The sequence below is a fragment of the Lathyrus oleraceus genome, chromosome 4, assembly GCF_024323335.1.
Source record: "Lathyrus oleraceus cultivar Zhongwan6 chromosome 4, CAAS_Psat_ZW6_1.0, whole genome shotgun sequence".
Lineage (NCBI taxonomy): Eukaryota > Viridiplantae > Streptophyta > Magnoliopsida > Fabales > Fabaceae > Lathyrus > Lathyrus oleraceus.
This window is the reverse complement of record NC_066582.1, coordinates 471,007,455-471,034,628: the sequence shown is the minus strand read 5'-3', so window position 1 is coordinate 471,034,628 and position 27,174 is coordinate 471,007,455. Positions and strand designations below refer to the sequence as shown.

The 27,174-nt window shown below is 35.4% G+C and overlaps 3 protein-coding genes across 3 annotated transcripts; 1 reads left to right on the top strand and 2 right to left on the bottom strand.

Moving 5' to 3' along the window:
• The first annotated feature begins 8,875 nt into the window (after positions 1-8,875).
• LOC127076207 (late embryogenesis abundant protein Lea5-A) lies at positions 8,876-11,135 on the top strand. Its single transcript, XM_051017792.1, has 2 exons — positions 8,876-9,044; positions 10,773-11,135. The coding sequence occupies exons 1-2, from the start codon at positions 9,007-9,009 to the stop codon at positions 11,008-11,010; spliced, it is 276 nt and encodes a 91-aa protein (XP_050873749.1). The 5' UTR covers positions 8,876-9,006; the 3' UTR covers positions 11,011-11,135.
• Positions 11,136-11,358: 223 nt separating this feature from the next.
• Positions 11,359-14,532, bottom strand: LOC127076205 (uncharacterized). Its single transcript, XM_051017790.1, has 5 exons — positions 14,110-14,532; positions 13,632-13,784; positions 13,400-13,541; positions 12,121-12,362; positions 11,359-11,867 (listed from the first exon to the last, which is right to left on the bottom strand). Exons 1-5 carry the CDS (start codon positions 14,434-14,436, stop codon positions 11,661-11,663), a joined length of 1,071 nt encoding a protein of 356 aa, XP_050873747.1. The 5' UTR covers positions 14,437-14,532; the 3' UTR covers positions 11,359-11,660.
• Positions 14,533-16,176: 1,644 nt separating this feature from the next.
• On the bottom strand, positions 16,177-19,952 carry LOC127076204 (uncharacterized). Its single transcript, XM_051017789.1, has 3 exons — positions 19,203-19,952; positions 17,537-17,700; positions 16,177-17,421 (listed from the first exon to the last, which is right to left on the bottom strand). Exons 1-3 carry the CDS (start codon positions 19,816-19,818, stop codon positions 16,336-16,338), a joined length of 1,866 nt encoding a protein of 621 aa, XP_050873746.1. The 5' UTR covers positions 19,819-19,952; the 3' UTR covers positions 16,177-16,335.
• Positions 19,953-27,174: the final 7,222 nt, after the last annotated feature.

The following is a 27,174-nucleotide window of genomic DNA, read 5'->3' as shown; positions in this document are numbered from 1 at the left end:
ACAGTGTAAAAATATTTTACATTATCAAGGCATATTTCTTTTTCTCTTACAAATATTTCGTTACATTAATAAATCAGATACATTAATAAATGAGATCACCCTGCGTAAAAGAAGTTACACTAAGGACATAGGGGTAAATCGTCTTTTTTGGTAACTAGATCATTTTTGTTAGAATGTTGTTCATCAATCACTCTTTGTCAGTTCAACAATTGAACAATTTTATCAACTTTAAGTATTGCTGGAATCTTAATCATTTTATTTTGTTTCAGTTCTAACAAATCTATAAGTATGGTTCTTCTATCATCTTTCACTACATTTACTTTTAAATGTTTTCATAAAGGTTTTTATTTTTTTGTTTTGCAACCCTTTGATAAGGCATGCATAACAATGACCTTTGAGATGGTATAATCTTCCTCCTTATTTTATCACTAGTCATATGATAAATACAGGCATCCTATTATCGAAACCTTCTAAAATAATTTACAGACATCTATCATGCCTTGATCTCAAATCACACAACATGATTTTGTTATGAAATTCTTCACTAGCTGATGATTGTTGGTGCAAAGGTAGAATGAATGATGAACGGAAATATTCTATTAAGAGAATGACGGCTACAAAACATGATAAAAGTTACAATGATTGTCATCCTATTTATAAGCTAAAACTAGGGTTACTAGAATAGGATAAAATACTAAAATACCCTCTAACAAACTTAGGGGCTAAGAAAATAGTACAACTAATAAATATGAATTACTTCTAATACCATCCCTTAATTCATATTCCATTAAAACTTGTAACACCAATTCCATCCCTTAATCTGAGAAATTGATCAGTCTTGATAGCTTTCGTCAGAACATCTGCCAATTGTTTCTGAGTGTTGCAGTGTACAACTTCTAACACTTCCCTCTGAACTTGATGTCTCAGAAAATGATACTTGGTCTCAATGTGCTTGCTTCTCCCATGCAACACTGGGTTTCTGGCAAGATTGATTGCAGACTTGTTGTCAATCATCAGCTTCAGAGGTTTGTTTACTTTAATCTTCAGATCCTGCAATAGATTCAGAATCCACACAGCTTGGCATGCAGTAACAGCACCTGCAATGTATTCAGCTTCACAAGTTGACAACGCCACAACAAGTTGCTTCTTGGAACACCAAGAAATGGGACCTCCCAGAAATTTGAATAAGTACCCAGACGTACTTCTTCTGTCAACTCTGTCTCCACACCAATCAGAATCTGAATAACTCAGAAGTTCTGACTCATCCTTTCTTCCAGAAGGAAATAATACTCCATACTTCAGAGTTCCCTTGATATACCTCAGAATCCTGACAGCAGCTTGATAATGGGACCACTTAGGTTTACTCATGAACCTACTAACCATCCCAACTGAATAACAAATATCAGGTCTGGTATTGCACAAATACCTCAGAGAACCAACCAACTGTTTGAAGGTTGTAGCGTCCACATCCTTTCCATCAGAGTCAGAATCCAGTTTCTGATTTGTATCAGAAGGTGTGACAACAATCTTACAATTCTTCAGATTAAATCTCTTCAGAAGTTCTAATTCATACTTGAGCTGATGCAAAATAATACCTTTCTCAGAGTATCTAAACTCCATCCCTAGAAAGTATGTCATTTTGCCTAGATCAGTCATTTCGAATTCATTCATCAGAACTTTCTTGAACTTGGCTATCTCCTGTTCAGAACTTCCAGTCAGCAGTATATCATCAACATATAAACATACCAGAGTCATATTTCCTTCAGAAGTATGCTGAACATAGACACCGTACTCCATCTCACATTTCTTAAAGCCTTGCTTCTTGAAAAATGAATCAATCTTCTGATTCCAAGCTCTGGGCGCTTGTTTCAATCCATATAGAGCTTTGTATAATCTGTACACCATCCCTTCCTGATTCTTTTTCACAAATCCAGGAGGTTGTGACACGTAAACTTCTTCTTCTAATGGACCGTTCAGAAATGCAGATTTTACATCTAAATGCATCAGAGGCCAATTCCTGTTAGCAGCTATTGCAATCACCATTCTGATTGTTTCATGTCTTGCTACAGGTGCAAACACTTCAGAGTAATCCAGCCCAGGTTTCTGTAGAAATCCTCTGGCTACCAACCTTGCTTTATGTTTGCCAATTGAACCATCTGGCTTTAACTTCTGCTTGAAAACCCATCTGACGCTGATGGCTTTCTTGTCTTTTGGAAGTTCTGTCAGCTTCCAAGTCTTGTTTCTCTCTATAGCATCAAGTTCTTCTTTCATGGCCTTCGGCCAGAGCTTCTGCTTAAGAGCCTCTTCTGTACTTATGGGTTCAGAGTCTACTAACATGGCACACTGAATAACTTCTCCTTCAGAGTCTACTTCAGTGTCTTGCAGCATGTCAAATTCTACATATCTTCTGGGGATATTTCTGATTCTTTGTGGTCTCTGAACTTGTTCAGAGTCTTGAGCTTCAGAGTTTCTAGCTTCAGATGGTTGACTTCCTCCAGAGCTTTAACCATCTTCAGGGGCTGACATATTTCCAGAGTCTGAATTGCCACCAGAATCTGGATTACCATCAGAGTCTGGGTCATCAGAGTCTGGATCATCAGAGTCACCTTCATCTTCTGAGTCTTCTCCAGAGTCAGAATCACTATCAGAATCAGAATCAACGTCAGAGTTTACTCCAACTTCAGAAATTCTTAACTCTGACCTTTCTTCAGAAGTTCTAACATCAGAGTCAGATTGAGACTTATCCCAATTCCAAAATTCTGATTCCTTCACAATCACATCTCTGCTGAATTCAATTTTATTGGTTTCTGGACAATAGAGCTTGTATGCACCTGTACTGTGGTACCCTATCAGAATCATCACTTTGCTTCTATCATCCAGCTTCTGTCTTCTGGCTTCTGGAACATGTTTATAGCAAACAGAACCAAACACCTTCAGGTGACTAACACTTTGCTTATCTTCAGTCCACTTATGTATTGGAACTATTTCCTTCAACTTCTTCGTAGGACATCGGTTGAGTACATACGTTGCAGTGGCAACAGCTTCTCCCCAGAGCTTCTGAGGAAGCTTCTTCTCCTTTAGCATGCTTCTCACCATATCAAGCAAAGTGCGGTTTCTCCTTTCAGCAAGACCATTGTGTTGAGGGGTATAAGGAGCAGTAACCTCATGCTCAATTCCATTATCCTCCCAGAACTTCTGGAACTCTTTGGAGTTATACTCACCTCCACCGTCAGTTCTAAGAATCTTCAACTTCTGACCACTCTGATTCTCAGCCTTCATTCTGAACTTCTTGAATTCATCAAACACCTCGTGTTTAAACTTAATAAGGGATACCCATGTCATTCTTGTGAATTCATCAACAAATAACACAAAGTATTTATTCCCTCCAATCGATGCTACTGGAAATGGACCACACACATCAGAATGTACAACTCCCAAGGCATGTTTTGCTCTTGGAGCAGTTTCTGACGCAAATGGCAATCGTGGTTGTTTTCCTTCCATGCAAACTTTGCATGACTTTTCAGGCTTCTTAATTGCAGGAATTCCATGTACCAACTTCTTTGAATTCAGATGTTTTAAGCTTCTGAAATTCAAATGACCAAATCTTCTGTGCCACAACTCACTCTCCTTCTCAGCACTTGTTGCACTAAGACATTCTGAGTCTGCAGTTCTGACATTCACCTTGAATGTTCTATTCCTTCCCTGTTCTGACTCCATAATCAACTTCTGATTGCAGTCATACAGCTTCAGAAGATTGTCCTTCATGGTAACTGAAAAACCTTTCTCAATTAATTGTCCCACTCTCATCAGATTGCTTCTGATGCCAGGTACATACCACACGTTCTGAATCAATGTTGTTTTCCCATTGTTTAGAATCACTCTGACATTTCCCATACCTTCTGCATTAAGATATTTGTCATCAACACATCTGATCTTTGTCCTCTTTTCAGAGTCAAAGTCAACCAGTCATTTCTTGTTTCCAGTAAGATGATTTGAACAGCCAGTGTCCATATACCACCAGTCTATCAGATCCATATTATCAGATTCAGAGGCCATCAATAGCACAGATTCGTCATCAGAACTTCTGGCTATATTTGCTTCTTCTGATTTTCTCTCCTTGTTTGACCAACAGTCTCTAGCAAAGTGACCAAACTTCTTACAACAGTAACATTGGATCTTCTTCTTGTCATACTTCTCTTTTCCCTTCTGAGCATTCTTTTGTCTATCAGAGGTTGAGCTTTCTGACTTCTGAACACCATCAGATCTTCTCCTGGCTTCTGACTGCTTCTGATACCTCCTATCAGAAGTTGCTTTCAGAGCCTGCTGCTCTACTTCCTTTTCAGAAGTTCTCTCAGTCAAACGCAACTCTTGCGCTTCAAGACTGCTCTGCAGCTCTTCAATTCTCATGGTGCTCAGATCTTTGGAATGTTCTATTGCTACCACAATGTAATCAAATTGAGAGGTAAGGGATCTCAATACCTTCTCCATGATTGTTTCTTCAGAAAGAGTTTCTCCACATGCTTTCATCTCATTAGTGATCAGAATCACTCTGGAGATGTATTCAGAAACTTTCTCATTATTCTTCATGTTGAGATTCTCATATTGCTTTCTCAAGGACTGAAGCTTCACCTTCTTCACTGATGCGTCACCACCATAACATCTAACCAGTGTGTCCCACGCAGCCTTTGTTGTCGTTGAATCTGCAATCTTCTCAAACACATTTACATCAACACATTGATGAATGAAGAACAATGCTTTCTGATCCTTCTTCCTTACTTCCTTCTGCGCGTTTTTCTGTTCATCCGTCGCATCTGCTACTACCGGAACATAACCATCAGTGACAAGATCTAGAACATCTTGAGCACCGAACAGTACACGCATTTGGATCATCCAACGATTCCAGTTTTTACCGTCAAATACTGGAAGTTTGGTGTTCATGTTGCCGTTTCCGTTCATCTTTCTACCTTGCACAGTACACTCAGATTTCTCACACAGTGTTTCCCAACCCACAGAATTAAAATTCTGATTAGATTTTGTTCAAGATTCAACACGAATCTAAGAATCAAAATCAAACACACAAGACCTCACGTTCACTTGTGTTTCCCGTGTTTCCCAATGAATCCGAACCGGAGCTCTAGATACCAATTGTTGGTGCAAAGGTAGAATGAATGATGAACGGAAATATTCTATTAAGAGAATGACGGCTACAAAACATGATAAAAGTTACAATGATTGCCATCCTATTTATAAGCTAAAACTAGGGTTACTAGAATAGGATAAAATACTAAAATACCCTCTAACAAACTTAGGGGCTAAGAAAATAGTACAACTAATAAATATGAATTACTTCTAATAATGATGAGCACAATAATATTGAAACCTTCTAAAATATATATACCATATATTTTAGACCCTTTAGTTATGATTATTTCAACATAAAAAATATGTAACACCTGATGTTCAACTCTAGTTCAATAGTCTAAATCACCAAAAATGCTTATGGATAAAAAAAATTCTCTTGAGCTCTGGCACAAACCTCACATTATGAAGAAGAAACTCACTGTCATCGGACATTTAAAGTTTGACCGTACCAATACCATGGACCTTGCAAACTTTATTGTCACCAAGGAGAACTATCCTACATTGCTTCAACTCAAAGTCTCAAAATCTTCTTTTCTTGGACACATGTGATAAGAACAACCTTAGTCCATGACTTAAAACTCTTCAGTATCAAAACCCGACACCATAAATGCACCAATACTCTCTTAACTATCATCATTGAAGGCAACTGTAATTTGAACAAAATCATCATTGCCCCTCTTCCAAAGATAGTTCCTCATGAAGTGGTCGATTTTCTAACAAGTGAAGCATTTTACTTTTGACTTGTCAAACCTCTTTGATTTAGACATCCATCTACGCTCATTTACTCCTCTTGAGATACTCAGGCCTTCATCATTATCGTCAAACTTCAAACATTTCACCTTTGAAAATTCTTTGGATCTCACAGTCGTCTAGATTTCATCAAAAGTAATAGTACATTCATTACAAAAAATAATGACATCCTTAAAATGGTCAAATGATCTGGGTAATGAGCTCAACAAAAGTAAAACATCATACTTATCATCAATCTTCATCTCAATATTCTCAAAATCATCAATAATTTTATGAAATTCGATTAGCTGCTCCACTATGGATTTGTTTCCTGCCATTCAGAATGAATAGAGTTGTAGTTTCAGATGTAACATAAAATCCAAAGACTTGATCATATGTAACTATTCAAGTTTTGTCCACATCGAAGCCACAATCTTCTCCCTGACGACTTCCCTTAGAACTTTATCTCCGAGGAACGTGTTGAGAAATTTATAGAATAATTAAAAGCATTTCGGTAAAATTATTAAGAGTTCAATCACACCAAAAAAAATATTTTGGAGACAAAGAACGATGTCAATCAAAATAAATGGTCTTCATAAAAAATTAGCTTTTTGTGCAATAAGATACCAATTTAATTTGACAGAAAAAGATAAATAAAGATGATAAACACAATAATTTGTTTATCCAATTCAATCAAACGATCAACTATGGGAAAGATAACAACTGTCAGATTCATTATACTTCGAAGAGTTGTTACAAAAGAGTACAAATGAGTTACAAGAAAACAACCACTGAAGTTTCCAAGAACAAACCCTATATTCTACCTAAGTGTTTTTCAATCTCTCCAACTCTCTCTATATATAATTCACACAAAGTCAAAGTGTTTAGAAGTGATTCTCAATTTCCCTTAAATATCTCAAAGGATTTCTCAAATTTCTAAAACACGCTCTTAAAAATTACCCTTACCTCTCTAAGATTACCACTAGGATTTCAAAATCATTCTCTCTGTCTTCAACTTAATTTTTTTAAAGGTTGTGATAACAACAATACAAGAGATATATATTTATAATTGCTGAAATCTAACAAATCTATAACAAGCCCAAAAATATACTCATTAACGAATGGATCCACGAATAGAAACGAAGAAGCCCAAAATACACGAATCGAGGAAATTGGATAAGATGATAAAAAATGCGAACCTTTGTGAATTATCATGGACATCGCCCAACCAAATTGTCGTCGATTTTTTATTTTCGAAGGTTGTGTCCCGCCGTTGGTGCCCATATTTAACGGACCGCCTATCTGTGGGTCTGACGCCTTCTAACAACATTATGACTGCTTTTATTACTTTTTTGCAATCTCGAAATATATTTTCTTTCTCTTCATTATTTAAGGTTTTAAGGTACACTTAAAAAAAAAGATAATGACACTTTGTGCGTTATCCACCACCTTGGCATTCTCTTCTTTTGTTAGGCGTGCAACCATCAATACATCACCATTCAATACTTCAATACATTTATCTTGAGTTAAGATTGTTTTCATCTTCACTTTCCACAACACACAATTGTTGTCTTAAAAAACCTCTCGGTCTCCCATTTAGAACTTGTGGTGGTCACTTGTAAACAACACATATTTGTCCCATGTTGGTCGTAACTTGTCGTGAAGCTGAAAGGTTCAATCACATCAAGAAATTTGATGTGTAAGGATAAATAACAACGACAACCCAATAAATAGTCTTCAATAAAAATAACTCTCTATGAAATAATACAACACAAGTTCGATAAAAAATAACTTGGAAGAAGAAGATATAAGACAAGAAATATAATAACTTGTTTATCCAGTTCGATCAAACGATCTTTATGGTGGAGAGAGCAACCCCTCTTATTCACTATACTTCCAAGAGTTGTTACAAAAGATTACAAGTGAGTTAAATAAAATAGTCACGCAAATTCCCAAGAACAAACCTTATTTTATACCCAAATGTCTCTCAATCTCTCCAATTTTCTATATATGTATCCCACAAGGCCAATGTGTTTAGAAGTGTTTCTCGATCCCCATTAAATATCTGGATTTCAAAAATTTCAAGAACACATTCTTAAGAACTTATCCTTGACTCTCTAATATTACCACTATGATTCTCAAACCCTTGTCATATTTGTCTTCAGCTCTAACGTTCTAAAGGTTGTGAAGAGAAAAATGCAAGAGATGCATATTTATCAAATTCATAACAAGCGCAGAAACTCAACTCATCAACAAACGGATCCACGAACCAAAACGAAGAAGCTCAAAATATACGAAATGAGAAAAGTAGACAGGGTGACTAAAAACTCAAACCGCTGCAGGCCGACCCAAACCTTTGCCCAGTCGTGCCTTGCCATCGACCAACTTCCACCGCTAACTCACCATCCGCAAAAGCTCCATCGAACCCGAGCCCCGACCACCAGACTTCGCCACTGCGACTCCAGTATGAATTTCTTAAAATCTATTTGTTTTTACAATAATACAAAATAAATATTAAATATTTTTTTGGTATAAAAATAATATCAACTATATTTGAAATTGATACATATTTTAGTAAATGAATTAGCAATAAAGTTAATTATGTATTTATTATGAAGGTTTATTAATTAATTTATTCTAATAGATAGAATTTGTGCTTTCAACTTACTGTTTTCAGATATGATTCAACTTTGATTTAATAATGAGTACCTAAAAGTTTGGTATTCTTGAGATAACTTTCCTTACAAGGAACTGTTGTGCTGATAACCACAAATTAGAATCAGTATCTATATGGCTTTATAATGCCTGTAATCCATTCAAGTTGGCTTAGAATCTCTCATCTCCTGATTCTACAAGATATCTAAAAATATTTTTATTAAGATTTCCTAATAAGATACATGAAGTTTTTTATTTTATTTTATTTAAATGAAGTATCTCATTCCCCTAACAATAATCTTCACATACACAATTTTGTGACTGTGGACAAAATTAAATGCTCAATAATGCTTGAGATATGCCATAATCTTAACGTGACCAAACTTTCATTCACAAAATGTTTATATATAAACTCTTTCTTACAAACTCTTCTCCATAACTTACTCTTCGTTTTCTACTTTTAGCATTTGTTTTTTCATAATGTCTAATATTGCTGCCAATCATCTTCACTATCTCAGGTTAGAAACATATATATTCTCCTTAGTTTTTGTTTTGTTTTTGCATATAGACTTGGCAACAAAACACGTACCTGCTGATACTGCACGAATCCGCTCTAAATTTAACGAGACAAATTCATTTTGATTGAATTTAAATTTGAATTGAATTTTTTTTCGATTTTAAAAGATAAGTATGGAGTGGATAATGAGGATATTAGTATTCATCCCAATCACACTTCATTGATAATTTAAAATATTTTATTTTTATAATTTATAATATTAATTTCTTTTACTACATGATATTTTTGTTTGTAGTTTATTATTTAAAATATTTAAAATATATATTATAAAATTTACATAATTGTTTAATTTATTATTTTTAATATTTGTTAGAGTTTGAGACAAATTATTAATTTGAAAAAAAAAACTATTTTAAATTAAAAAATTGATTCAAATGTGAGGATGAGACGGGGTGGGATACTCGAACTTGTTTGGTGTGACATGTTTCAAGTTAAATTATTTATCCACGGAACGACGAATAAGTATTCAAATGGGATTTAAGTTTGAATACGAAATAGACTATCGCGGTCTCATTGTCATTAGGGGCGAAAATAGACCGGGTCAAGTTAAATTTGTAAAGTTTAAGTTTGTCTTTTAAAAAAAATGAGCCTAAGCCTAACCTGCAGTATGCTATAGGCTTATTTTTAGACTCGAATATGACATTTTTAAATAAATATCTGATTAGTCTGTTAGCATACATAAAAGTCTATTTATTTTAAACATATATAAATAAGCAATTCAAATAATATTTAAATAGACTAATAAACTAAAAGACCAAGGGTGTGTTTGTTTCAAATTTAGAAGTAACATTCCTTGGAATCTTATTCCCATCATTATTATTACTTGGAATAATATTCCTATCCAAGTGTTTGGTAAAAACTAAATTTTTTAGGAATGTTTATAATATTTATTTAATTTAAAAATTATAAAAAATAAAATAAATAAATAAATGTGAGTAGTAGTGGGGAGTTGTAGTTAGTTGAATTTTATTCTTATGGGAATGTTGGATTCCCACCCTTTAAACCTTGGAATAAAAATAAAAGAATCATGTGAAAATAAAGTTCCTGGGAATAAAATATACCTTGGAATAATTTTTAAAAAATTGAATCAAACATGGGAATGTTGCATTCCCATGACAATATTCCCAGAAATATTTTTTAAAACCTTGAAACAAACACACCCCAATGAAACTAAATTTATTTGCATTAACTTATTTTAACTTATCTATTAGCATAAATTTTGTAAAACTATTTGTTTAAGAGAACTTTTGAAAACAACTTATAACATTATTCATAAGATATTTTCATCTTATTTTCATAAGTTCTCCAAAATAAATTTTATTTATATATTTTAATTCAAAATACAAAAGATAACATAATAATGATAATAAAAAAAATTATCATAATAAAAAAAATTATCATATTTATTTAAATAGATCAATCTGATAGGCTTAAAAGTTTTTTTTAATGATCCAAGACCTAATTTTTTTACTAAATAGATTTATTAAAAAAAACTTAAACCATTTCTATTCAAAAAAAAGGTTAGCCTGACCTGAGTTGACTAAGTCATAGGCACCTACCCTATTTCCACCCCTAGTTACCATGCCTACTTGCATGCCCTTCATGTGATTATTTGCTTTCAATTTATTTCCCCTTTATTTGTTTATTAAATTTTGGAACAATGATGCAGAAAGCAATCCTATGCAGTTGTAGCAAAAAGTATAAGGATGCAAGTGGCAAAGACCAATGTGGAAGTGGTGAAGGCAAATGTGGGGAATGAATCAACTTCAGTGGGCAATAAAGATGGAACAATCTTTTGGATGAAAGATCCTAAGACTGGAAACTGGATTCCAGAGAATCACTTTGGAGAGGTTGATGCTGCAGACCTCAGAAATATGTTTCTTCCCAAAAAATCACAAAACCAGTGAAACAATTTACCTGTACCCTAAACCCTACTGTATCACCTCAAAAAGGTGTTTTTATATGTAAGATGTTGCTCTTTACTTTTCTTATGAGTAAATAAGATCCCCAACATCAACTTTCATAAGAATAAGTTTTGAATTCATGAAGCACATACACATTCAACTCAAGTAGAGTGTTGCATAAAAAAAAAAAAGCAATTCAATGTCCTCAAGGAAAATCTACAAGATATGAAATGATAGGCAGATACACTAAAATATGAACAACAACAATTGTAGTCTGTAGTGAGAGCTGTATGCATGGTAAACCATCTGGCGGAAAGGGTCAGTCCTACATAAACAACAATTTGAACGGCGTCTGGAAGAAGAATTCACATTTAGTGTCTAACAGTATCTTGAACAGAATTCTCTCTTATGATTACATGGAAAAGCAAATAACCAAAATTGGATGCATGGTAATAATGACTAGCAAATATTAGGTTGAACTTGCAGCCCTTGCATTTCTTAGAAACTAGACCTAACAAATGCAATAGAAACTCTCCCCAGTGATACTGAAGTTGTCAATGCACATACTTGTATTACAAAGCGGTTTCATAAGAGAAACTATCTTTATCTGAGGCCAACATTATAAAAATCAGAAGAGAACCATATGAGGATGATTATAAGTATAGCTGGATGAGTTCATCGCTAACAACTGATGGAGTAAGAACGCCTAAATCTGTGAAAAGCAAAGTCAAATACTGAGGAGGAGTATAATCCCGGGCAGAGCATTCGACCTCAACCTTGGATGGAATAGGTACACCAAAATCAACTGGTCGTAGGGCGGGTGCCAAATCCTTTTGGTCGAGAGGGTAATGACGAGCAAACTGCAGAGTAACACATACAAAACATGTAATTATACAAAACCAATTCGCATATAATGCAGCCATTCTAAAGTACTCTCTTTGTTCCTAATATAAGACCCTAGATTTTCCATTGTTCCTTTTTCTAGGACACCTTTCATTTTTCAACTTCCTTAATTCTCGTGATTTAGTTAACAAGGTTCTATATTTAAGAACAGAGGAAGCAACAACTAAAATATTAGATTGATAATTATAAGTAGTAAATAGTCAAATGCACCTTGTAGCTTTCAGCAGCCACATAAACTGGTTTATTCATACTCTTTGCAACCAACGCAATTTGATATGTTCCCATCATATTAATTATACCACCACTTTCAACAACTCCATCTGCCCCGACAAATACCATGTCCACATCATCCATGGTATAAGCCACTGCAGAGTCTATCACAAGTTTCACAGGAACATCAAGCTTGGCCAGCTCATTGGACAGCCTTAAACCTGTTCGATCTGGTCTCCCCTCTGCAAAGTTAGGTAAAACAGTTGCAAAGTTTGAATCACAAACTAGTAACAAAGATAATGTTAGAATATAAGAAACTATCTTATAATATCTTGATAGTATGTTAGAGTATCTAAGTTTATCTTGTAAGGTGTGTTTCTCATCTTAGAATATCTCCTAAGATCAGTTTCTGTGTTACTTAATATTTATCGTGATTGGTCCCCTAATTTTGTTTATTTGTTTATTTAGGACTAGAAGTCTTGTATCCCTATAATAATGGAATAGTGTTTACCATATTACACTATCATATTTCTTCTTCTTTCATCTAAAACCCATATTGTAAACAGAAAACAATGAATGAAGAGACAAATTCCCCATAGAGGGGAAACTCTGACGTTAAGGAAATAAATGAGAGAAGACTTATTGCATGATCAAATTAACAGGATAATAGAATCAAGAAATATAGCCTCAATTGTCCTCCACAATGCTTCTACCATTGGAAAGAATATTCTTATATTACTACCCGGTCAAAAGGTCAATTACCATGAAATTAAGATGACTGCATGAAAAGATCTTGACTTTTGGTTTGAAACTAACGTTAGGAAGTCAGTGGGAGCTCAAAACGAAAGACATCTCCATTAATAAGCTTGATCCTACATCTTGATACAATGTCATATATAGAGTCTGTTTGGGAGGGGGATTTTGGAAGGGAGAGGAGGACTTATTTTTCTTTTCTAAGTTAACAAGCTAAAAAATGTTTCAAAAAAAGAATGAAGTGCAATTGAATTGTTATATGATCATATATCATGGTAGTTTTTCAAATCCTTTCCCTCTTTTTATAATACAATGGAAACATAATATTAGTCATATGTCTCCTTTCCCTTCAAAAACACTCCCCTGGTCTCCCAAACTAGGTTAAGGCGAGGGATTTCTCTCCCCTCCCCCCTCCCCTAATATGCAGAAGACCTGAAAGCGTTTCTTATTATGCGCAGCCAGTTTATTGGGACATATCATATCCTAATATGCAAACATATACTCAAGAGTTTAGAGAGAAAAAAACCTGTGCAGAAGACCCGAAAGCGTTTCTTATTATGCGCAGCCAGTTTAAGAACTTCAAAGACAACCCTAGAAAAACCATGAACCAAAATAGTACAGCCATCAAAGATAAAATCTTGACTAAGCATTCCAATAACCTTGCGAGCCTGCAAAAACAAAACAAACAAATAACCAATCGCACCAACAGGAATAAGAAAACTTTTGCTAACAGCACAACCAACCACACACAGACAAACCTTGTAGGATATTTCCCCAAACTTGTCAGCCCGCTCAATCAAGCGAGCTTTAGCAGAATTGAAGTCTTCAAATTCCAAAGCTGATGTCCTTGTAACGTATCTCATAAACAAATCAGACGCCGCTGTCAATGAGATAGAGGTTGTATCCCATGCCTGTCAATGTAAACGTTCAATTAAACCCACATTCATCTTAGCAAATTCATCCCAAAACTCAATAACTCAAATACATAAAATAAATAAAAACTACCACTTCCCATTTTTCAACATTAATATTATTTATTTTTCATATCTCATTTACCATACATTTAACCGACTAAAGAGTTTATCACACATGTGCTAATATGAAGATATGGTTAAACTAATGTTTTTATAAAATATCCTGAAAAGCTTGTTGGGTGATTAAAATGGTTTCAGCATGAAATTAAATTAAAAAAAAAAAACAAAAATCTACAGGAATAAAGGAAATAAAAATGCATACTTTGAGGGTATCAGAGGCGTTTTTGAGTTCGATTTCGAGTTGCATCATAGTGGAAGCTTTACTAGAGCTGATAACGGCAGCGAGGGCACGAATTGCGGCGACAGCCTCGGCCAAATCGGGATGATTCCGCCACCGATTGAATTCATCGATTACAGAGAAATTGGCATCTTTATCAGTGTATGCGTCGGTTGATGATGATGGGATAGGTTTTGTTGCGGACTGAGCCTGAGCTAGCCACTCGGTGCTGACGACGCCGAAGTGTGCTAACCTAGTCTGATAATACGCTGAGATTTTGGGATTCTCCATTGATGGAGCTTCGCCTTCCATGCGTGTTGTTGTTTCGTCTTTTTCAGTAGTGTCAAATCCCTAATTTCTGTGTGGGATTTTCATTTTGTTTTCATAAAAGGAAAATTATTTTAGTTAAAGTTATATTCTATAGTAGATTGAATTAATTTATGATTTTATTTTACTATAGTAAATTTTGTAATAAATTTTATGTAATAGTTTCGTGTTTCATTAATCAAATTAATCACTTATATTAAATATCGAGAGAAAATGTTAAGTTGCGAAGAAATGACATGACGTGATTATAAAAGTTAAAATAACGATAATTTAGTTAAAAAATTAAATTGAAAATTTAAAATTAATTAATGGATCGTATCAGAATAATTAATAAAATTGTGATTTAAGTGCAGTAAATTTTAAAACCACCTTTTGTTTTTATCGGTTGAGAAGGTGGTTTCAAGTCAGTGGTTTATGGATAAGCAAATTTCCTCAATTGTTCTTTCAACATATTTCAACAAATCTGAATATTTCTCGCAGACTTTTCTTAAATTTACAACGGAATTGACATATAACTCTTTAGTGAAAGAATTTAGTATAACATTTCATGCATCCATTAATTTTTCCACTACCACATCCGCCTTCACCATTTTTTCATCTTCGACCTTTATATGTTTCGTCCCTACCGCGTGATTATCTCGACTTCTCACATTCTTTGTCGTGTGATACATACAAAACAATGCATAAGAAGTAGGAAATACATTTGCAGCCGAATTTATCAAAACGGTATTGTGGTCGGTAACAATCACTTTAGGCATCTTTTTTTTTTGTCCTTCAACATTTCCCGACACGCCTAAGTAACATTCTCCTATTTTTCACTTTCTAGAAATGCAAATCCAACCGAACAGGTCTTCTCAATAGAGGTAACACCAACCATCTCCAATAATGAAAATTTGTACTTGTTGGTCTTATATGTTGAATCAATGATAAGCACAATAGAAAACGTGTTGAACAACTTGATGGAATCAGGATGAGTCCAAAATATATCTCTAACAATACTTCATCCTTGCACGTTTGGTACCTAGACACATAATTATTATCATCGAACGATTTCAAGAATTGTTGCATTTCAGATTTATCCCTCCTCAACACCTTGTTAGTTTGCTATCGAATATTGCACATTTGCTTGATATTTTAGATTTTTTTTGAGTTTTTTACATTTCAAAGTTGCAACAACATCTTTGACATCCAGAGACACAACATGATTGAGAAAAACATCAGAATGGACCATATTTAATAAAAACAAATACAATAAAACACTCAATAAATACAAATACCGTAAACAGAACTAAAAAAATAAAAACAGATAAATACCAAAGATGCAAATCAAATTAATAAAATATTATTTTTCTTTTCAATTATTAATAATTAGTAATAGTTGATGAAAAATAGGATATACATCGATTTAATTTTACATGGTCAACTAATATTAAATACTTAACTAAATTATTTAATATATTTAACTAAATTATTTAATATTAAATAATTATTAGTTTAATAATTTGGGCAGTTTTGCTTACTTGAGTACACAGAAGTCTCGCCACATGTCATAAGTGATAATGAGTATTTAAGTTACTAGATATCAAAATCTTTTAATTTATAAAAAAAATATTTTAAATAATTTCCACTATTTTAAAGAAAGTTCTCATAAAATCATTAAAAAACATTTTTTATCTATAAGAAAAGGCCCTAAACAACTCATTTTAAAGTGATTCTCACAAAATATAGGACATAAATTGTGGTGAAAGATTACTAAATAAACAAATATTTCAGTCATCATCACAAAATTCAACTCACTGTTTAATTCCACTCCATCTTAAGCCTTACATTGAAAACTTAATGTGTTACAAATAATAATACATAAAGAATATGTAAGCTAAAAAGCTATGACTTGTGACAAACCACAGCAGTGCAGGATAAATCACTGTCTACACTCCACAAATTCAACTCTTCAAGCCGCTTCTGAATCGAATCTGGCTCCATCTCAGTTGACCAATATACCAACTTTTTACCCCCTAGAGAAGATTTACTAACACCACCTGACTCGATCTTCATGCCAAAAGAAGTCTCATCAACTCTTCTAATACTTGCACCATTATGTTCCAATAATTTTGATACAATATGCACAAATCGCGGGCTACCTTGGGTTGACGAGTCTTTTTTCCCCAAAGAGTCTGCCATGGCTACAACTTTCGATACAAAGTTGTTAGTCCAGATTTTCTCACTAGATGATGAGCTTTTAGCATAAAAGAGTTCCAAGTTGTTTGCAACACAGAAGTCATCTTTGGGATCTCTAGACTCGAGCAATATGTCGGAAGTGAGAAGCATGCTCCCATCCAAAACCCATGTGTTATACTTGTGTTCGATCAACTTTTTAATTACATGAGCCTTTGCCACAACACCCTTGACGGTCTCAAAACTTGAGCCTTGTGAAGTTAATTTATTTGTTCCAATACTACTTACAAATTGGTCTACATTGATTACAGGATGTCCCCTTCTTCCCAGATCAAATAAGGAATCAGATGGAGGGCCCATAAGTATATAATTCCTTATATTTAGCCTCTCAAAGTGGCATAGTAAGTTTCTTACTACAGCATCAGATACCCCTAAAAGATTTACTAAGAATATACTATCTTGTTTCGGCAGAGAGTGAAGCAAAGCTTCAAGTTCTTTGAAGTTACTCATAAACCTTCCTGGACGTACTTCTCTGAAACAAAAGTCAAACCATTTTAAGCTACTCAAAGGCTGCATTTCCAAAATATTGAAGTCTAGAGATCTTTCCTTCAGTAACTGAGAATCAGGTCCAGCAGTTTTCCCATAGTTTACTCCAGCATCTCTGTGAGAAACACTTAATGCTCTCTCGTGCAAAAAATTTGCATAGATATTAAAGTAACCGTGGGATTGAATAAACTTGATGAACCAAGGTGTCCATATTCTCTCTCCCATCTTCTTATACCACCCTGTAGTTACCTGTACAATTTTTCAGAGCTAAAATTAGGAATGAACTGAACTGCTGATGTATACCTGAGAATTGAATAATTAAGAGGAACGAACAAAACTTTTTTTCTTCAAAAGTATTTATTACCATCCCCTCAAGAAATGGTTTATTTCCCTTTGCCTTGTTTTTGTCATACCACAACCTGAACTCTTTCCATGGCTTTGGAAAGAGAATTTGTCCCCATGTACCAACCAACTGGTATAAAAAAAGTCGTGTCTGGTCATCCAACTGCAATTTATTGCCATGTTTACCTGCAACCAGAAACCAATCACAACATCAAAAAACTGCAGATAAATTCACTAAGTAGTGAAGTAGAGTACAATTACAAAGGTAACAATAACACAAAAATCCATAAGAACAACACAAAAAAGGGGGGTTAAACTTGGTGCTTCTTTTGACGCTCAACAACCAGACCTGACCATATGACAAAAAAAAGGATTCAACGTGGTGTCATTGTACTTGCAGCCAGACCAGAATACACAAACATAGCATCATTATTCAAAATTGATGGACAGTTTCACGTGCCACAAGATACACTCACAACTTAGCAAACAAGAAAACACAAGTTACATAACAAAAGTTCAAAATTAGAAGGTTCAAAGTTAATAACGACTGAAAAATGGTGGAATTGGGTGGGTTCCCCTTGATGGAGCTGGATTTCAGCTATGTAAAGCTATGTTTCAGGTCATTAGAGCTGGGTCTACTTATCTCTTTGGTCACTGGGTTCATTGCAAGCTTGCAAGTTGCAACAACAATAGATTTTTTCATGTTTTTGAGTTCGCAACTTTGTTTGTCTTAGAAGCTATAGAGTTGAGACTAAATATACAATGTCATTTAGTTCCTTTGCATATATGGGTTCCTGTTAAGGTGTTAGATGCATCTATGGATTCAAGTGCTACAACCGTGTAGTTAATGCTTAGTGCACTACGAAGTCTTACCATTTATAATCAAATGTTTTATGTTATGGGTTTTTAAAAACACTGAACCATTGTCATTTAAGTATAGGACAAAATCGTTACGATGTAGCCTCATTCAACCATCTTAACTCACGAATCTATGCAAATCAAAACAAGTCTATGCCAGTGTACCTAACTTTACACAAAAAACAGCTTTTAAACAAGTTCTAATTTTGATTCTTAGAATCGTAGACTTGTATGATTTTGAGTTAACTTGAAAGTCCAACAACCATGACAACAAAGAAGACTAACACAGAAAGCCCCATATTTTGTGCATAAAACACCAGCTTCTCATAAATACGAAGATCTGGTCCTACAAAAAACCAATCAACACATGATCCAACTACCACTGCCACTACAACAGAGGATCATAATAATCAACCCTTGTGAAACAGTATGTATTTGCAGTTTCCTTTCCCCAGATATCATTTGCAGAATCGACAAATAATAACATGACAAGTACGACTAAGTAATTAACTTCAAATATCATGCAAACAATGGGCAATAAGCTAAACCTACAATATACCTCCAATTTACTCATAAATACAAGCATCCCCGACAACCATTTCTTTTCTATTTCTCTCATAAATAGCACAGACAACAAACAACACATAATGCTACACAATGAAACACTCACTAAGCAAATTCATCCAACATTTAATGTCCATTAGCTATAAACAACCATTGATCGCCACTACAACTAAAGACTTTGACTATACCTATAAATCACAATAACAATGTTAAAACTCCGACCATTATGACAAGTCTACGCAAAGCAAATAAAAGAAAAATGGTACCTGGAACAAACCTTGCACGTTGCAACGTGGCACCAAAAATGGAAGGGCTATAATTGGAAGCATTATAATAGAAATTCACAATCAACGTCTTAACAAACTCATAGTAAAGTGGCGAAACCTCCAAATCATCCTCCACTACAAAAGCAAACTCATCATCCGAACCAGGCCACCACGCCTCCAACCACTGCGCCTGCAAACCCACATTCCCAGTTCTATAATGCACAACCTTTTCTCCAAATCTCCACTCAAACCCATCAACAAACTCCAAAATCCGATGCGATTCAGTCACCTTCAAATCAACAGAAGCATCATCATTCAAAACAGCAAAATGATCAATGAAGACGTGTAGGTGAACGCGATCGCCGAGGTAATTGGCATCGGCGAGGGAGCGGAGGCAGCGGGAGACGGATTCGAGTCTATTGTATGCGAGGAGTTTGATTAGGAAAGTGAAATTGGGGGAAATGGAATTAGGGTTTTTGTGAATTGGGGTTCGGAGGGTGAAATTAGGGTTTGGATCGGTAAGTGAAGATGAGAGAGAAGTGTTGTGGTAAGTGTAGAAGATGATGAATGCGGCGAGGGTGATGAGTGGGAGGAAGTGTCGTTTGGGTGCCACCATTGGTTTAGGAAGATTTCATGCGTATGTAACATTGCTTGCAGGTTAGGGTTCTTGAGATGAATGAATGAGGATGACGCAGGATAGATCTCGGTGAAAATTGAAACGACAATGAAACTGTTAAACGACGTCAACATAATCACTTCAAAACGGGCCTAAAATATATCAAATTCAAAACGGTAGTAGTACAAGCTATAGAGTACTTTGGAAAATTTTAACTTGTAACCCTACGCTTAGCATCATACCCTACAAAATTTTAAAAATTATCATTCTACCTTTAATTGGTTTTAACCAATTTACCATTTCATTTTTATCATTCAGTTGAAAATTTCAGAAATTACACTTTCACACCCCTCGCACCGGAACTCCTGCAAAAAGACTATGTATTTTTCCCAAACCGGAAAGTGTTCCGGTTCAATCAGAAAAAATTTACAAAACCGGAACACTTCTTGAAAGAGTTCCGGTGAACAAATTTATACATACCGGAACTCTTTGGAGAAGTGTTCCGATTTGTATTATATGTGTTCCAGAACTCTTTCATGGAGTGTTCCGATTCGCTTTTTTATTTTTTTATTTTTTTTTATTTTGCAGAAATGGAAAATTTTCCCCAAATATGTGTAGATACTACTTATGCGTTTACGACGACGGAAAGATTTGATACACGAGAAGAGGTTATCAGATGGATTAAAGAGGTTGGAATCGATAATAAAGTAACTGTTATTATCAGTCGTTCAGATACTGAAACGGGGAAGAGAGGGAGAAGTAACAAAATAATATTTGGTTGTGATAAAGGTGGGAAACACAAGATTAGTGATAGTGGTACCCAAAGTGCGTCCAAGAAATGTGGATGCCCATTTAAAATCAGGTCGACTCCGGCGAAAGATGGATCTGGTTGGAAGATTGATGTAAAATGTGGGTTACATAATCATGGTTTACCTGATAGATTAGAAGGTCATTCGTTTATTGGTAGGTTGACCACATATGAGAAGGAACATGTCGCTGATTTGGCAAAGAGACATGTAGCACCTAGACACATATTGCTTTCCTTGCAAGACCGATATCCTGAGAATGTCACTCGGATTACGCAAGTATACAAGCATAAGAGTGTGATACAAAAAGAGATAAGAGGTCCTAGGAGTGAGATACAACATCTGTTTAAGCTTATTGAGGATGCAGGCTATGTCTATTAGAGTAGAAAAAAGGATGACTCGGAAGTGGTGAGAGAGATATTTTGGGCACATCCTGATTCAGTTAAGTTGTTGAATATTTTTCCGATTGTGTTAGTTATGGATAGCACCTATAAGACAAACAAATATAGGCAACCTTTGTTTGAAATTGTTGGCATGACATCGACCGAGTTGACTTTTGCTGTTGGATTTGCGTATATGGAGTCTGAGCAAACAGAGAATTTTTGCTGGGTATTGGAGAAATTAAAAGAGTTGTTTGTGAAGAAAGACATGTGTCCACAAGTGATTTTGACAGATAGAGATCTTGCTTTGATGAAAGCAATTGAAGTTGTGTTTCCCAGCTCGATTAATTTGATATGTAGATTTCACATTAACAAAAACGTTGGTGCCAAATACAAACAACATGTGGTGAATGACCTGCAAAAGACGATAGACACATTATGGATGGAAGTTGTCTGGGCTAGTGATGAGGTTGAGTATGGTCAGCGGTTGCATCAACTTAAGCAAGCATGTGTTGATTATAGTGGATTTATTAATTATGTGAAAGACACATGGTTGACTCCACATAGGCATAGATTTGTTGGAGCATGGATTAATCGAGTGCTACATTTGGGTAACACAACGACTAATCGGTACGTCTTATAATTTTGTATGTGTTATTTTTATATCTGATATTATTTCTATGTATTTTTTATGTGTTATTTTCAATATTTTTAGGGTTGAATCTGCTCATTGGAAGTTAAAGCAGATGTTAGGAAACAGTATAGGTGACATGGTCAAATGTTGGGAAGCCATGAATAACAACTTGAGGTTACAACTGGGAAACATTAGAGCTTCTTTTCAAAAGAGTTTTTACGAAGTTGAGCACGCGCACGTAAGTCCCTTTTATGGTTATTTGCGTGGTTCCGTATCTCGAGCTGCTTTGAGACGTATTGCCGAAGAGTTATTGAGAGTTGATTATGTTGGAACTAACAGGAAAATATGTGGTTGTACTCTTAGAACATCTTATGGGTTACCTTGTGCTTGTGAGTTAGGAAGATACAGACTAGGTGGTATACCGATACCCATTGATGTTGTTCATGTTCATTGGAGGAAACTAACTATGGAAGTTGAGTTAGAGGTAGGTGAAGATGATGGATCAGAGGTGGATATGACTTCTACAATGGATGAGTTGTGGAGACGATTTAGGTCATTAGATGTTATTGGGAAAAGGGCATTAAAGAGTAGGGTATGTGAACTAGCATACCCAACAATGACTCCATTATGTCCACCACCTGAGAAAATAAAAATCAAAGGAGGAGTGAAGAAGAAAGGGAAAAAACCAGCAGAATATGATGTTTATAGGGACCCTTCGAATCATGAGTATGTTGATAAGGCATCTCAGTCTTCACAAAGGCAATCTCAACCATCACAAACTTCGAAGAAGATCAAATTATCAAAGAAGCAACCACAATTCATTCTTCAATTTCCTAATCATATTAGGTCATACATTGAAGATGTAGTTAATGTTGAATCAGGTGGTAATTGTGGATTTAGAGTCATTGCGTCATTGCATGGATATGGTGAGGATGGTTGGCCAATGGTTCGCAGAGAGTTGGGGTTGGAAATAGTAGACAAGGATATGTCAACTTTGTATGACAAGTTATTTTCTAATCGGTTGTTAGAAGTGAGAGAATCTTTGATGATAGAATCCTTTGGTTCACAGCCACCTGAAAAATGGTTGAGTCTACCAGATATGGGTTACTTGATAGCGAATCGCTATAATGTTGTACTTGTCTGTTTAGGCAATCCGTGCATGACTTTCTTTCCGATGACAAGTTCACATTCACCAAATGTCTCTATTTATTGCATTGGTTTTGTTAACCACAATCATTGGATTCAGGTATGTATTTATATGCCTAAATATTTTAATTATTTTAGTTAATATTTTATGTTATATGACTTAATCTTTTAATTATTTTACTTTATCAGGTTAACATGAAAGAGGGGTTTCCATTGCCACCGGTCACATTAGATTGGAAGAAATTTCGTTCTCATATAGCAACTACTTGGATGTTAGGATTTGCAGGACGTATGCAACATTGACAATTACTTACACCTGTATTAGCATGATTATGTACTCAAAACATAAATATGTAATCAAAACATGAATTTTATATTATTATGTCTATTATATTCAAAACTTAATACATAAATCAATGTGAACGAGAAATATGCAAAGCTTCAAATAAATCAGAAAACTGTGGATCTTCCTCTTCGGCATTAACCTGTCTCAGATAGCGATGAATCAATGTAGATACACGAGCCCAATCAGGATCAAATGGCCCGACGTCATATACAAGAACTGGTACCTCTCTAGGAGCGTCACGATGGGGAGGGACCAACCGTGGATGGGAAACACGATAATACCACTCCAGATAACCGTCTTCTACATCAGATGGAGTGGTGGCCACGGTAGATGAACCGATCACAACGATAACACTCTGATGGTAACTGATCCAATCAACATCAATATCCGTCGCCATCATACAATCCAGAGGTGGGGATGGAACATACTGCCTATACCCGAACTGACGTAAACATCTATCAGGCAAGTATGGAACAACTGTTTCACCCCACTTCAAACAGCCCCTGTAAAGACATATCTCATCAAATACACGTCATGCTCTATGATCCTCAAATGGTCGCCATATGACGTCGGCAGGTGTCAGCTCGTCCAAAATAGGTCGTAAATCATCGACCTTCAGGACTCCCTGCCTATACGACCATCTCATCGCTCGGGGAAGACCACAGTTATCAGCAGGTTTCCAATTCTCCCCTCTTTTTCCAACAGTTGGAAAGTACTCGTGAATCCAACACTGTTACAAAATACAAACATAATAAATAAAACAAATTAAGTTAACATATTTTATAAAATGAATCCAACACTTAATAAACAAAATTAAATTATATACATGTAGGAGAGTAGGATATCCACCGAGCTGTTTGTAACTGTACATGGACGCATCTCCAAGATATCTGTAGAGGGTAACTAGTGCAGCTTCTCCCCAACTATATCCTGAACATCCATCCAAGTCCGTAAACAGGAGGAGGTATCGTGCCTCTACAAGTGTAAAGGTCTTATCAACAAATATGATGGAATCCACCAACATCAATAGATATGCTCTAGTCGCATATGCCCAGCTGGAAGCAACTCTATGTTCTACGAATAAATCGTATAACCACTCCAACTTGTAATACGACCCCCTGCAGCTACGAACATGTGACTGTGCCTGACCCTGTGACACTCCTAGGTAGTCAACAACAAGTTCAACAACTACCTCTTCAGTCACATCCTGAGGACTCCAGAAGATACCCCTGATGGGCAAGTGAAGTAGACATGTGATATCATCTAAAGTAATGCTCATTTCACCAAACGGCATGTGAAATGAAGATGTCTCTAGATGCCATCTTTCCACAAATGTAGAGACAAGATTTGTGTCTATCTTGTTCAGACTGGTTCTCTACAGTGAAGATAAACCGGATCTAGATACCCAACTCTCCATTTATGGTGGAAGAGCCAATGGAACCCTAGAAGTCAACTTCAGTCCATGTCCAGCAACCTTCAACTCTTTCTTCGGACCTCTTTCCTAAAAACAATTAAAACACATATTAGAAAACAAAATATAAAATATTCAACTATTATTCATTTTCAAATATAGCCCGTTTACTTACCTCACCGAACCATAAATGTCTAACAACATGATGCTCGTACTTCACCAAAAGAGACGTATCGTACGGCCCTCCTGGATATCCAGCCGGCTCAGCTGCAGGTGAAGATGCACCCCGGTCTAACGTGCGGACTGGAATCCTACCATTTGCACCTCACCTCGTCTTCGAACCACTGCAAAAAAAAGTTTACAAAAATAATTAAATTAAAAAAAAAAAAATTACGTACCGGAACACTTCAAAGAAGAGTTCCGGTTAGTAAAAAAACAACATGACTTCCGGAACACTTTCTTAAAGAGTTCCGTTTTACATCATCCAAACCGGAAGTCTTTAAGAAAGACTTCCGGTATACAACAATCTAAACCGGAAGACTTTCGGTTCAGTGCCCCTAAAGGCAACAAACCGGAACTCTTTAGAGAAGTGTTCCGGTATACATTTCATGAACCGAAAGACTTACTCTGAGTGTTCCGGTTTACAATGCCAAAAAGTCAAAAATTTCTCTTCTCCGGAACTCTTGAACGAAAATGGTAAAAAAAATAGAAATGAAAAATATACCCTATTTATATGAGGGTATTTTGGTCAAAAAAATTTAAATGTAGGGGTGTGGGTACAATTGTAGGGGTACAGGGTAAAGTTTTCAGTAGTGTGTCATGTGACCACGTGACCAAATTAATAATTCCTAAAAAAAATGTCTTCCCATTTTATCAAGAGTTAAATATGTTTTAATTTTTTTATAAATAACATAATTCAATTTTAGTTTTTATAAATAATTCTTTTAAACAATGATTTTCATAAAGTTTTTCATTTATAGTTTTGGTATATGTTGTCAACTTCTTCTAATGAAAGCTAATGTGGCAAGTCACATGGAAGATACTTTGGAAAAAATACGAAAAACGCCTTAGTTTACCGGGTTACAGACCTACAAAATTAATCATCAACAAGACCTAGTTGAATATCATCTTCAATAAAAGTGATATGAAAAATTTCTTATCATGAGAGTCGTCAATTGCTTATCTTCTTCCATTTATGCCCTTACTCTTTTAATCTCCTTCGATGGACGTTCTTTTGCATCTGATGCTCACGACCATGACTCTTTAAAGTTTGAAATCTCATTGGTAAAACACTCACTACATTGCATTGAATCGTTCAGTTTCTTAACAATAACAATTGAAATTTGTATAATAAAGTTCAAATTCTAGCTTTTAAGTTTAACATGAAGACGAACTTGCAACATTTGACTGAGAACAATGATTTTTCTCAGAGTAAAAGATGGAGCATTCTAGATCCATATTCGAATCCAAACAAACAACAACATGCAGTTGTAGATATATTACAGAAACAAGATCGACGAATCCTTGCTTCCTTGGATCTGAATAATGCCAATGTTATCGGAATTGTTTATTGGCATTGTTTGGGAACTAGCAATAAGAGTTTTGAACCATTCTTGTCTAACAATGTTCAAAACTGTAGGAGAATTGCCATCCAAGGCGCAGCGGAATTTAAAATTTTCTCCATTTAGTGATCCTTACGAATGGGCATGATCAGTGATAGAATCGTTACCTCTTGTGGCGATTCAAATCTTTGGTGCAGATCTCTTGTAACGATCAAAACCTTGGATACAAATCCACAAAGCGATCACGAACGTTGAACGATGACAACGTCTCCACTCAGTCCACACGAACGGATTCCTTCAATCGCAGTGCTAGCTGTTATCAATGAAGGCTTTGAGTGAGAGAAAGAGAGATACGAAATTCCAACTCTTCAGTTGTGTTGTATTCCCATACAATGCTTCTACCCAAGGGTTCTATTTATAGAACCACTTGTGTGGGCTTCAAGCCAAAAAGCCCACTTAAGTGCATTTTGCCTATATCTCATAATATGCCAAAATCACTTAAGTATTTGGTACCTTACCATACTTCGTATTCTACTTAAGGGCACCATACATTACGGTATTCCTTAATTACTCTATCTCTCATCAATCCGTCCTTTGTGTGTGACCCTGTAGGTTTTCGCGACATTGGCAATTATATTAAATCACGCATTTAACATAATAAACAGTGAGCGGTATCTAGCAACACATCACTGCTACCCAAGACACGAAAATGTCATGTGATCTGACAAAACCTCCTGTGATAATAATTATGTGTATAATTACCCTTTTGCCCTTATGTCTATATTGAACACAAGGTATAGATCGTGTCATCCTTGTCCAGTTCAATATTTGGCCCATAGACATTTATCCTGTTACACAGGATGGGCAAATTCCATCTAGGACACTCATGTCCCTCAGCATGCTTCGTGGAGTACCCATCAACTGTCTTTATGGTTATCCAGTTACGGACAACGTTGGATCAACAATAAAGCACTCGACTCTACATCTAGGATCCATAGTGGTTTCAGGTCGAAGAGTGATATACACCATTATCACCATGAGAATAACTTATGACACTTTGCATAACTTTCT

Bases quoted from the DNA above. Each gene is read 5' to 3' on its own strand.
- LOC127076207 (XM_051017792.1), top strand. From the start codon at position 9,007: ATGTCTAATATTGCTGCCAATCATCTTCACTATCTCAG. The intron at 9,045-10,772 runs GTTAGAAACATA...ACAATGATGCAG, and splicing joins AATCATCTTCACTATCTCAG to AAAGCAATCCTATGCAGTTG.
- LOC127076205 (XM_051017790.1), bottom strand. From the start codon at position 14,436: ATGGAAGGCGAAGCTCCATCAATGGAGAATCCCAAAATCTCAGCGTAT. The intron at 13,542-13,631 runs GTTTGTCTGTGT...TTGTTTTTGCAG, and splicing joins TTGGGGAAATATCCTACAAG to GCTCGCAAGGTTATTGGAAT. The intron at 11,868-12,120 runs GTGCATTTGACT...GTTACTCTGCAG, and splicing joins TGGCTGCTGAAAGCTACAAG to TTTGCTCGTCATTACCCTCT.
- LOC127076204 (XM_051017789.1), bottom strand. From the start codon at position 19,818: ATGGTGGCACCCAAACGACACTTCCTCCCACTCATCACCCTCGCCGCA. The intron at 17,701-19,202 runs GTACCATTTTTC...TTCTGGTTGCAG, and splicing joins ACGTGCAAGGTTTGTTCCAG to GTAAACATGGCAATAAATTG. The intron at 17,422-17,536 runs GTAATAAATACT...AAAATTGTACAG, and splicing joins AACCATTTCTTGAGGGGATG to GTAACTACAGGGTGGTATAA.